The sequence below is a fragment of the Cherax quadricarinatus genome, chromosome 19 (genome assembly GCF_038502225.1).
Source record: "Cherax quadricarinatus isolate ZL_2023a chromosome 19, ASM3850222v1, whole genome shotgun sequence".
In the NCBI taxonomy this organism is placed as follows: domain Eukaryota; kingdom Metazoa; phylum Arthropoda; class Malacostraca; order Decapoda; family Parastacidae; genus Cherax; species Cherax quadricarinatus.
Genome location: NC_091310.1, coordinates 38,116,775 through 38,129,766, shown reverse-complemented (window position 1 = coordinate 38,129,766; position 12,992 = coordinate 38,116,775). Strand labels below are relative to the sequence as shown.

Below are 12,992 nucleotides of genomic sequence, written 5' to 3'. Positions count from 1 at the left end.
TATTTTGAATAAAACGTTTTTGTATGTTTTACCTTGTGTGTGTGTGTGTGTGTGTGTGTGTGTGTGTGTGTGTGTGTGTGTGTGTGTGTGTGTGTGTGTGTGTGTATGTACAGAGCTGTATGACTCAGTATCTCTCTCAATCAGTCATGTTAGTGTACATTGTGATATATCCAGAATCGTGGAGCAGTGTTTGGCCAGTAGCTAGGTATGGTGGCTCTTGGCCTGGTATGGTGGCCCGTGGCCTGGTATGGTGGTCTAGTATGGTGGCCCGTGGTCTAGTATGGTGGCCCATCGCCTGGTATGGTGGCCCGTGGCCTGGTATGCAAAGATCTCGCTTCACCTCGACCAGTCGGGCTGTGGTTCGTACGCTGGACTGCGTGCAGCCAGCAGTAACAACCTGGTTGATCAGGCCCTGATCCACCATGAGGCCTGGTCACAGACCGGGCCGCGGGGGCGTTGATCCCCGGAACTCTCTCCAGGTAAACCCGTTGAATTTCCGTGGTTCGATTCCCGGTAGGGGTGGAAATATTGAGCGTGTTTCCTTACACCTATTGTCCTGTTTACCTAGCAAGTAAGTAAGTACCTGGGTGTTACTCGACTGGTGTGTGTCGCATCCTGGGGGACAAGATTTAGGATCCTAATGGAAATAAGACAGTCCCTAGATAACGTACTGCCTTTCATGGGTTATCCTGTGTAGCTAACCCTCCGGGGTTAAAAATCCTAACGAAATCTTATCTTACCAAGTAGTTAATCAGGATACAGAGATTCCAATCAACGAATATTGGATATTTAAGACTCCTAATGTCGATAGGGAAGGTCACACAGGCTTTGTGACCACAGACTTTCATAAGGTATTTAACAGAGTTAACCATAGCAGGTTGTGTAAGGAACTACATGGAAGCGACAGATTCTGTAGACTGATTTAAGTCTTATTTGAGCAACAGAATTGGCTGGTAAAGCAGCTCACACACTGAGTGTCCGTGGTTCGATCCCCGGCACGGGCCGAAATATAAGAAAGAATGAACACTGCAGCAGGCCTACTGGCCCATGCGAGGCAGGTCGAAGTCACCTCCCGGCTTCAATTAATGACTCACCTAATCAGGTTAGGTCACATCCACTTAAAGAAGGATCACGGCATCCGACCTTGTAGCACAAGCTAGTCAGGCCCAACTCACACCCACCCACACCCACTCATGTATTTAACCAACCAATTTTTAAAACTACACAGCGCCTTAGTTTCTATGACTGTGTGAATATTAACATGGTATACAATACCGACAGGTTGGTAGGTAAGGCACATGAGCAACAGTTAGGCAACACTACATTCTCTCTACTACCACCCTGCACGTCTCCTTCCCACAGTATATAAGTCTCCACACTGTCGCTTGTTCCTTCAGATTGTTTCAGACTATGGAACAGAACTCCTCCAGGCTGAGGGACTGACAACCTCAAATCTTCGATTTCAGGGTGATGGAATGATTATATCGTCTTCACATCTCTACTGCTCCTGCCTACTTTTGTACTCGACTGAAGAAGCCTAAAGTGTAGGCGAAACGTTTCGGAATAAAGCTGCCTAACTGTTGCCTATGTGTCTTACCTTCTATGACGGTACTTGGGGGTTTGTTCCACTCATCCACAATTCTATTACCAAACCAGTGCTTTCCTATATCCTTACTGAATCTGAATTTTCCCAGCGTTGGCCATGTTTCCTTATACCTGCTGTCCCTGCTCACCTAGCAGTAAGTAGGTACCTGGGTGTTAGTCGACTTATGGATCACATCCTGGGAGATAAGAATAAAAGACCACAATGGAAATGACGCACTGACATAATTAGGTTTTCCTGAGTGGCTAATATTCCCCCGGGTTAAAAATCCCAACAAATCTTATCTCAGAGTTAAAACCACTGCCGATAAAGTGTGGAGTTCCACAAATGGGCATTCTAGGTCCCTTACTGTTTCTGTGTAATATCAATGACATGCCCATTAGTGTTACGTGTAAACTCCTGCAGTATGCAGATAACACACAGTGTTAGTTAAATCAAGTGGATAAAGACCCATAGAATATAACTAAAGCATTATCACTGCAGTCTTCTAGCAGACAGTTTAACAAACTCTCGTTACACTTAAGAAAAACTAAAGCCATACTGTTTGACTTAAAGGATAAACTTAAAAAGTTTAATAATTTCAGAGCGGTGCGTACCGAGGAACCCGTCACAGAAGTGACTAGCGAAATATCCTTCGATCTGTGCATGTCAGATGTAACAGTGAGCAGTACAGCAATAAAAAACAAATGTATCCAACTCCAGTAGTGGAGAACTGACGAATTGGGTTCGAATCCTGCTGGGTGCGATAATCTATGTATGTCGTGCTGAATAGGTAAAACTTGCGATTTGGGTTTAAATAGCAACGCTCATCTTGCCGAATACGACAAGCGAAATTTGTGTATGTAATAATTTTGCAATAATTATTCTGAACCTAACGAAAATAATATAATTGTAATTATTATTAAATTATTGTAAACTTATATAAAATATATTTAGCTGGATTAGGCTAACTTAAATTGCGCTTGGTATAATAAGGTTAGGCAAGTTTCCTAAGGTTCTTTTGGTACAAATTTATTAATTTTTATATTACATAAATGAAAAAAAATTTTAAATGTATAAGAGAAAATTTTAGAAATGACTTAATTTTAAACGAGTTCTTGCTAACTGACCAGTTTTATATATATATAATATATATATATATATATATATATATATATATATATATATATATATATATATATATATATATATATATATATATATATATATATGTGTGTGTGTGTGTGTGTGTGTATGTATGAGAGGGAGACTATAAAACGCACATGTTACTAATATGAAGACATCTAGTGGTGGATCAGGGCATGATCAACCAGACTGTTACTGCTGGCCGACATACAAACCACAGTCCGGTCGGTCGGGAACTAATTTTAGGTGTTTGTCCAGCTTCCTATCGAAGACAGCCAGGGGTCTATTGGTAATTCCCCTTATGGCTGGTGGGAGGCTGTTGAACAGTCTTGGGCCCCTGCCACTTATTGTATTGTCTCAGTGTACTCAACCCTACTTTTCACTGGGGGATATTGCATCACCTGCCGAGTCTGGGAGAGACTTCCGGGTACGTTATTCTAAATTATATATCATACAAATTACAGATATTCTTTAAAATTTAAGTGTTGAAACCGAGCCTCGTATATTCACCCGGCCGGTCCATCATTATTATGATCAAATAAAGCGCTACACCGACAAGGGTCATGCAGCCGTCCATCAGAATTATGTTGCACACGAAGAAACATGACTGATGTTATGACCATCACTGACCTGTCAACAACATACCTCCCGTTCAATATATTTGGTCCCCTTTTTAAATGATTTTATGGATTTATGATTGTGGATGTGATAACTGACCGGTAAAATATGTCTGCATTCGTATTATAATCAAGGGGGAAGCGCCAAACTCGTAGGAGTATACAGGGCCTGTGGGGGTTGGATTCAAGGTATTCCGGCTTAATTCAGGGAACCAGAGCACAGATCCAATTGCCTAGATCAAGAGCCCCTCACCAGGGACAAGGAAGCTTCCTCGAGGGTCAGCATTCATAGATCTAACAGTCCTGGCAGGTAACTTGGTCATCAAGTCACCATTATCGTTACAAGCCACGTTAATTCACTCATTACAATGGTCATTACTTTTCTATTTACTGTAAGTTAACATATATCACTTCTGCTCTACATGAAGTGTCAAAAACTTTCTTCCACAACTGATTACGTATTATTATAATCAAAATAGAAGCGCTAAACCCACTAGGGTCATACAGCACTGTTTCCACAAGTGAGTTATGACACCTGACTCATCCTTCACAGTTTTGCGATGTAAACAAGCCCAAAGGGACACATTAACAATATGTTAGTTAGTAAGGTATGGTTTGTTAGCAAAATATTGGTTAGGCCTCGCATCTGGGTAAGCCCAAGATGCAATAACACGATACACTCAAGGACATAACAGCTCCCGTTTCTCGGCTCAAGAGCCCCATACCATTATTAAGGCAACCCCTAATGAAGGAGCGTGAGGCTCACCTCAACATCAGAATGTCTTACTATTGAAGAAAGTGTTGATTACTAAATTTATAATAGAATTTTTGGTAAAGTGGATTTTTTTTATTTTACGTACATTTTACCTGGGTTAGGCTTGTTTGCTATGTTAATTTTGATGGAAAATAAAAGATACATATTGCTGGGGACAACTTCATTTCGTAAAAGAAATAATATGAACTGAAGATGTAGTCATTTTAAACCTCTTTCATTTTAGGTTATGATAAAAAGAAAAATGTTCATTGGCAGAGGACGACCTGGGAATTGGTAATTCATGGAAATACCACAAGGCAGACTTAACGAGAGAGGATATTCCTGGCCGACCCTTAAATACCTCTCAGTGGCAAGGAATTGGAAAGGCAGATGTTGCTCTCCTCTTTACCTGTATCATCCACGAAGGATCCAGATGGGAAAAGATCACTAGACGTAACAGTACTTGGCTAGAATAGATGCCCACGCAGCTTCCGGACATTCTAAAAATTCCTCAGTGGATAGTGGTCAGGCGCTGGAGCGGAAAACCGCATCCGCTGGGACCAGTGGCACACACACAGACGTAAACAAGATAATAACTCAAAAACACTAACCATGGACGAACTTTTATTTTACGTTTCATCCTATGGCCACAAGTAATGTTTACCTACACACATGAACAATCAGCAACAACCACAGTTTCCCTACACACATTCTGCGACAACCATAGTTTGCCTACACACATTCAGCCACAATCACAGCTTACAAACACATTTAGCAACAATCCTGATCATTAGAAGACTCTCAGAGAAGCTCACAGACGTTGTGACAACTAGAGGAAGATACAGCAAACTTCACCAAGGCCGCACTCTCCCTTGAGGTCCCTTGGGGCTCTACCACAGACGCTTTCAGGGACACAATCTCCCCCACGTTCCCTGCACACGATTATGTTGTCTGGCACTGTGGAGGGAGACAGACATTTATTTTAATTAAAAATACAGTAACTGCACCAACAATATGCTGCTACATTGCAATAGCTAAATCATAAAAATGTTTTATAATTCCATAAATTAGGAGTTCATCAGCAATGTTTCCCAGTCATATTTCATGACACGGGATCGGTTTTAAAATAGATGACGTAATGAAATCTATCAGCCTGAGGTGGGAGACTCGGACTGATAGCTGCTATCGTAGTTTCAGATTTCTCTCTAGCAGAGTTGGAGTTACTGCTATGTGGAAATTACCATCTCTCAGGGTGACCTCTCACACAGGAAGAACCAAGTAACGTGAGCAGGGAAGCTATGCACACGAAAGGATACTTTTTTTTTATTATTGTTAAAGAATATTACGTGTATCAGTAGTTTTCCACTTTGAGAGAGACTGAATGATAAAATTATTCGACTTATTTCCATCAGGGTCCCAAATTTCCAGTCAAGGTTCGTACTCACCCCCGTAGCAGCACTCTGCGCCCAGACCCTGCTGGGCTGGACACAGTCCCTTCTCCGGATGTCGCAGCTCAACCGGGCAGGCAGTACCCAGACCACAGATCCCACCTTCCGCCGAGCATGGATCCTCTGGCCGGAACTATGGAGACGCAGAAAAAAAAGTGAGATATTAAGAGAAAATGGGGAACTTTAATTATTTCCACATTAATTGAACAAAAAAAAACGTTAAATCCGTAAGGATCATGCAGCACCCAGGAATGGGAGGTAATCATGGTTCATCTTAGGAAAGGTAAAGTAATTTCAATTCCATAAATCAAGAGCCCTTCACCGGCATCAAAGTACTGCTTGAAGGGAGAGGGGATGGGATGTGTAAAGAGAAAACAGGTGATGGTAACTGCCAAGAAAAATAAAATAATTTAAGCCGAAGGAAAACGAGTGGGTGGTGTCGACAGAAGAAAACGGGAGGTGAAGTGCCAAGAGAAACTGATGAGGGGAAAATCAAAAAGTATATACAGTGGTCCCTCGTTGTTCGTAATTAATCCGTTCCTGGAGCCGTTACTATAAACGAAATTTACGATTTACGAATCAATTTTCCCCATAAGAAATAATGTAAATACAATTTATCCGTTCCTGACACCCAGAAGTATTAAAACAAAAAAATTTTTAACATGAAATATACATGTAGTACATAAACAATACAATGGGAAATGATGAATGAAACATTAACAGCATAACACTTACCTTTATTGGAGATTCTTCTTAGTGTATGGGAGACTGGAGGAGGAGAGAGAGTGGATTGTTTATAGTTTCGAAGGGGAATCCCCTTCCATCAACACCTCAGGTACCATTTGCTTTTCTGAGGTTGATTCTCTTCTCTGTTTCTTAATGCCACTAGGACCACCTTAAGAGTCACTGGAGTCCTGTCTCACAAAATAACTGTGGAGAGAGCTCTGTTTCTGGCGTCTCTTTAACACTTCCCTAAAATGGCCCAAGACTTTGTCACTGTACATGTTGCCAACCTGGCTTGCAACAACCTTGTTAGGGTGATGTTTCTCCATAAAGCTTTCCATCTTACCCCACATAGTAAAAATCTCTAATTTCTGCAAAAGGCACCTTCTTCCATCTCTCTTCCTCCTCCTCTGCAGCAAGATTCTGAGCTGCAATGTGTTGCTCTTCCTGCTGAAGCTCTTGCAGTTCCTCAGTGGTGAGCTCTTCATTGTGGTCTTCCACCAATTCTTCCACATCCTCCAAACTCACATCTAACCCCATGGAACTCCCCAGTGCCACAATTGATTTTACAACAGACATAGGCTCATTAGGGTCAGTCCCAAATCCTTCAAAATCCCTCTTGTCGACACAATCTGGCCACAATTTTCTCCAGGCAGAGTTCAAAGTCCTGGTAGTCACTCCCTCCCAAGCCATACCTATAAGGGTTATGCAGTGGAGGATGCTGAAGTGTTCTCTCCAAAATTCCCTTAGGGTCAAGTGAGAGTCTGTGGTCACAATCAAGCACCTGTGAAACATTGCTTTTGTGTAGAGCTTTTAAAAGTTTGCAGTAACCTGCTGGTCCATGGGTTGGAGGAGAGGAGTGGTATTCGGGGGCAAGAACTTTACTGTGATGAACCCAAACTCCTCGAAAATTAGGTCATCCAAGTTTGGAGGATGAGCAGGTGCATTGTCTATTACTAGCACGCACTTGAGATCCAATTTCTTTTCCAGGAGATACTCCTTCACACTAGGGCCAAACACTTCATTGAACCACTCTACGAAAATTTCCCAAACACACACAATTTACTCTTCATAACATTGTTTTTCCTGAACACTCTGGGATTTTCAGAATGGTACACTAGTAATGGCTTCACTTTGAAGTCCCCACTAGCATTAGCACAGAACATTAGTGTCAGCCTGTCTTTCATAGGCTTGTGTCCTGGCATTGCCTTTTCCTCTTGTGTAATGAAGGTCCTCTTTGGCATTTTCTTCCAAAAGAGGCCTGTTTCGTCACAATTGAACACTTGTTCAGGTTTCAGTCCTTCACTGTTTATGTACTCCTGGAATTCATGCACATATTTTTCAGCCGCCTTGTGGTCCGAACTGGCAGCCTCACCATGCCTTACCACACTGTGTATGCCAGTACGGTTCTTAAATCTCTCAAACCAGCCTTTGCTGGTCTTAAATTCACTCACTTCACCACTATTTGCAAGCAATTTCTTTACCAAATCTTCATGCAACTGCCTAGCCTTTTCACAAATAAACGAAGTCATAAGAGTATCTCCTGCTAATTGTTTCTCATTTATCCATACCAATAATAACTTCTCAACCTTTTCCAGTACTGGTGATCTCATTTTTGTCAGCATAGTTACTCCCTTTGCAGCAACAGCATCCTTTATTTCATTTTTCTTGGCCACTATGGAACATAAGGTTGTGTAGGGTTTTTTATACATCCTTGACAGTTCGGCCACACTTTTACCACTTTCATATTGTTCAATGATGGTTTTCTTAAATTCAATCGTATTTCTCACCTTCTTTACCACAGGCTTGGCACTAGGAGCTTTCTTTGGAGCCATGGTAGCTTATTTAGTACTTGCAAGCACTAAAATAAATGGAATATTATGAAATATTTCGCTGGAGCATGTGAGGGGACCTTCGCTCACTGGTAAACAATGCCAGACTGGCTGCCGCCCTGGCTCACGCCGTGGGTACGCGTCCCAGACGAACTACGACTCGCGAGTCAACCTATGAAAAGCGAGTCCATGTTTATACGAAAATACCTCTATGATTGGCGAATTTTACGATTGCCGGGAACTACGAAAAGCGGGGGACCACTGTATATATAAAAAAGACGCAATATGGAACACATGAGTTGTTAAAGCTGAGAGGAATGAAGACAAAACAAGACAATGAGTGATATAAAAGCAAAAAATAGTGATAGAAAGGTACTGAAACAAAAAAATTAAGTGATTGAAGCAGAGCATAAGTGGTTTCAGGTGTATGAAGTACACGAGAGCCATTAAGGCTGCGTATAACCTATTGACCACCTGTCAAGAATACTTTAATCACTAAAATAGGGATTTACGTAAACTTTCAGTGTGTATACGCTGAGACACTGAAACAAACACACACATACCTCGGTGTACAGTATACTGTATAACCTTGTTTGACCGTCAGAAAAGTTTCTTTACCCTAGTGCACATGCGTTTGGGACGTTTCGACCATTAGCGAAACTTTTCAACTGCATATGTATATATCCACAAACCTGAGCCTCGTTCGAAAAATATCAGTGTAGTATTTACCTTTGTAATCTTATCAATAAAATTAAGAATTAGTTCAAATATACGAGTATGTATAATTTTGATGATTAAATTCCAGCAAGACAACACTGTGAAAACTTCATGTATACCAAATTTTTTACCAAAATTTTACAGGCACACGTCTCCTGAGAACCAATTAGTCTTATACCAGCTGCCTCTGTTCACCTAGCAGTAAGAAATATAAACACATATGAAGTATAATGTGATCCTTTATTGACAACGTTTCGCCCACACACTGGGCTTTTTCAAGTCCTGTGTGGGCGAAACGTTGTCAAAGTATCACATTATACTGCATGTGTGTTTATATTTCCACTGTGTCGGTATTTTATACCATTTATTTCCACCTAGCAATAAACTGGTACCAGAATGATAGTTTCTTTACGTCTGCTGCCTCTGTTAGTCTAGTAAATAGGTACCTAGGTGAATCTCAATATATCTGCTGTCTCCGTTCACCTGGCAGTGAATAGGTACTTGGGTGTTAGTCGAGTGTTGTGGGTTTAATGACAATTGTGTTGCAGAGGTCAGACCTCTGCAACACAATTGTCAAAGATTTGTTAAGTTATACCATGAATTAAGGAAAGATCCTGGACTTCACCTTACGAAACAGACAAAGTAAATGCGATAGTAATTATGGACAAGGTAGATTATAATTGAAAAATTAATATATTAGAAGACGGAGGTAACATATGTGTCTTAAAGTCTGTGTTGACAAATTTTTGTTCTTAACACGTCAGTGAAGTCAGATGTAGTTTTATTGCCTTTTTTAAGACGTGGTACAATACTTGGCTTTCAAGGGAGAGACTTGAAAGTAGGAAGACTTGCATTAGTCCATTATTATTATTATAATCAAAAAGAAGCGCTAAGCCACAAGGGCTATACAGCTTTAGTCCAGCCTTGAGTGTTCCACTTACTGTGCAGTTTATATAATGAGAGAGTCAAGGACAGTCAGCGACAGTCAAGGACAGTGGAAGGACCAGAAGAATGTTAAGCCTATATGTCAGTCACAGAGCACTTATATTCATGTAGGAGGCGTTAAACTCTTAGGGAATGGGAGATAATGAGATATGATTCAAGGATTGAGAAAATATCCCCATTCGAATCAAGAGCCCTTCACTAGTATCAACACCAGCTGAAGGATCTTACCTTGATACTCTCCCCAGCCTCCTGGGCAGCTCCCTCACCTGTAACAACACACAAGCACTTTACTCTCCCTCACTGATGATGGTTGATATATCAAAAAACAGGACAAGTGCATCAATGGTGGTGATTCATATGTCAGGATAAAAAGGATAAGCGTATTCTGGCTCAGGTCTTAATTAAATTATCATCATTAACTGGTTAATGAAGCATCCACTGCTTCGGTTTTTCTCTCCTTAAAAAAAAAGGATCACTACCTAATGGGGTGGTTGGTTAATGGGGGTTGAAAGCGAATTGACTATACGAGCCTCCTTAAGACAGCTCGTCGCCTGTTCATTACCAGTCAAGAAAACTTTCATTCTTAAAATAATTATCAAAGTATCGGTGTACTTACACAATGTCATGATATGAAGTAATCTATCTTAAGACACATGGCAACTGCGGCTTATTTAATTCCATTAATTTCCTTTCCTAGTGTATAACGTCAATTTTCTAACGCTTCCTGGAACCTTACAAACACCGTTCCTTTAAGTTATTTTAGGTTAGGCTGGGATGCGTTCGATTAAGTTATTTTGACGTACATTTTTTTTACCTGTCTACACATTAAAAATAAAAAAAAAAGTCAGTGATACGTCTGGCAATGAGGTTGTGGAAGAAAACCATGAAACGTTCAAATCAGTGTAATTAACAGTGCTGGTGCGAATCAGGGCTACACTTGAGTGTACAGTGTTGTGTACAATAACAAGGTGACCCTTCCTAAGTGAATTATTATAATCATTATCATAGGGGAGCGCTAAACCTCATAGGGATTATACAGTTTGTTGGGAGGGAAGATGGAAGACATTCAGTTCTTGGTGAAGCCTCACCCAGTGTTGCAATAGATCTCTTGTTTAACTACACACCAGACGGTTCAGGCATTGACTGCCCGGATTAAAAGGACATGCATTATTAGTGTAGTCATGGGGAATCTCTAAACCCGTAGGGGTTATGCAGCCCCTGGGTAAGAGGTTTGCCGTGTTGAATTTGGAGGGTAACTAGTATAATTTCGAGGCGTCGGATACAATATTCTAATTCACTAGTGAAGAAAACATTCGGTACCGTCACTGTACTCACCAACGAGGAGACAGAGGAGCAGAGAGGCACCAGTGAACACTGTCATTAACACACTTTTCTCAACCCTCATCTTGATCCTGTAAACATTAACAAAAATTAAACTTGCGTCGCCACTGGGGAATTATTATAATCATGGGGGAGCGCTAGACCCGTAGGATTATACAGCGCATGGGGGGAATGGAAGGTATTCAGGCTCAATTAAGGGAACCGGAGCACAGATCCAATTCCCTAGATCAAGAACCCCTCACCAGCGTCAAGGAACCTCCCTTGAGGGTCGCCACTGGGGAAAACCTCAATAACACTGATATAAGCATAAACTTTCATGTTAAGCATAGTTTCATCCCATAATAATAACTAGTTCATTCCACACACCATTTAGAAATTGTGTTTTCTCTCTATCATATAACACGTTGATAACAATACTTACCTCACAGTGAAATGTTGAAGACAAAGGAGTAACAATTTTACGTGAACCCCAGGATAATGGTGACTGCTGACACATTGTAGTCGACACTCGTATTTATGGTGATGCCAGGTAGAGGTGACACGTCTCGCCAGGTGATATATCAGAAGTTCTTTGAAAACCTCTTATTAGTGTTTACAAACTTCTATTCTTTGACGTCACTCAGGTTGAATTATTTTTTTTTTATTTCCAATAACGCCGGGTAGACATGACTTGCACACCTGGTACAATACTTGGCTTCCACGGGTTAGGCTGGAAATAACATACAGGAGTTGTGAAGGATGGCTGCGTCAGCGTAGCCTTGAGTGTAGTTCAGCTTTCTGGTTATGTCCCGTATGATTGTAGATATATTTCTGTGGCAGCCCGTTTGTAATAACTTGTAGTTACAGGAGCAGATAAGTTCGTGCTGTCCAGTATGTACTCACCTAATTGTGGTTGCAGGGGTCGAGACTCAGCTCCTGGCCCCACCTCTTCACTGAACGCTACTAGGTCCTCTCTCTCCCTGCTCCATGAGCTTTATCATACCTCATCTTAAAGCTATGTATGATTCCTGCCTCCATTACATCACTTGCTAGACTATTCCACTTCCTGACAACTCTATGACTAAAGAAACACTTCCTAACATCCCTTTGATTCATCTGGGTCTTCAGCTTCCAACTGTGACCTCTTGTTTCTGTGTTCCATCTCTGGAACGTCCTGTCTCTGTCCACTTTATCTATTCCACGCAATATCCCGTATGTCGTTATCATGTCTCCCCTAAGCCTTCTTTCCTCCAGTGTCGTCAGGCCGATTTCCCTCAACTTTTCTTCGTAGAGCATTACCCTGAGCTCCGGAATTAACCTCGTTGCAAACCTTTGCACTTGTGTGTGTGTATGTGCTCACCTAATTGTGGTTGCAGGGATCGATTCAAAGCTCCTGGCCCCGCCTCTTCACTGGTCGCTACTAGGTGTGCGTGTGCGTACTTACCTAGTATATGTGGTTGCATCATAATCATGGGGGAGCGCTAAACCCGTACGATTATACAGCACCTGTAGGGGTGGGGATGTAAGGAATTCAGGCTTAATTCAGGGAACTGGAGCACAGATCCAATTCCCTAGATCAAGAGCTCCTCAACAGCATCAAGGAACCCCCCTTGAGGGGATATGTGGTTGCAGGGGTCGATTCACAGCTGACCTCGCCTCCGCTGGTCGCTACTCTCTCCCAGCTTCAAGAATCTTATCGTACCTCTTCCTAAAGCTCTATATGGATTCTGCCTTTACTTTTGGCATTTCTAAGGCGGAAGAAATATTTCCTAACATCCTTATGACTCACTGAATTTTCACCTTCCAAGTGTGTTCTGTTTCTGTTTGCCATCTCTGAAACATTCTTGCCTTGTTCACCTTGTCAATTCCTCTCAGTATTTTATACATCGTTATCATGTCCCCTTACAT

General features: G+C 41.5%; 1 protein-coding gene across 1 annotated transcript; it reads right to left on the bottom strand.

Moving 5' to 3' along the window:
- Nucleotides 1–4,265: 4,265 nt before the first annotated feature.
- LOC128688299 (U-scoloptoxin(19)-Tl1a) lies at nucleotides 4,266–11,615 on the bottom strand. The gene is made up of 5 exons (XM_053776060.2): nucleotides 11,527–11,615; nucleotides 11,100–11,176; nucleotides 9,993–10,030; nucleotides 5,545–5,680; nucleotides 4,266–5,056 (listed from the first exon to the last, which is right to left on the bottom strand). Exons 2-5 carry the CDS (start codon nucleotides 11,167–11,169, stop codon nucleotides 4,929–4,931), a joined length of 372 nt encoding a protein of 123 aa, XP_053632035.2. The 5' UTR covers nucleotides 11,170–11,176; nucleotides 11,527–11,615; the 3' UTR covers nucleotides 4,266–4,928.
- Nucleotides 11,616–12,992: the final 1,377 nt, after the last annotated feature.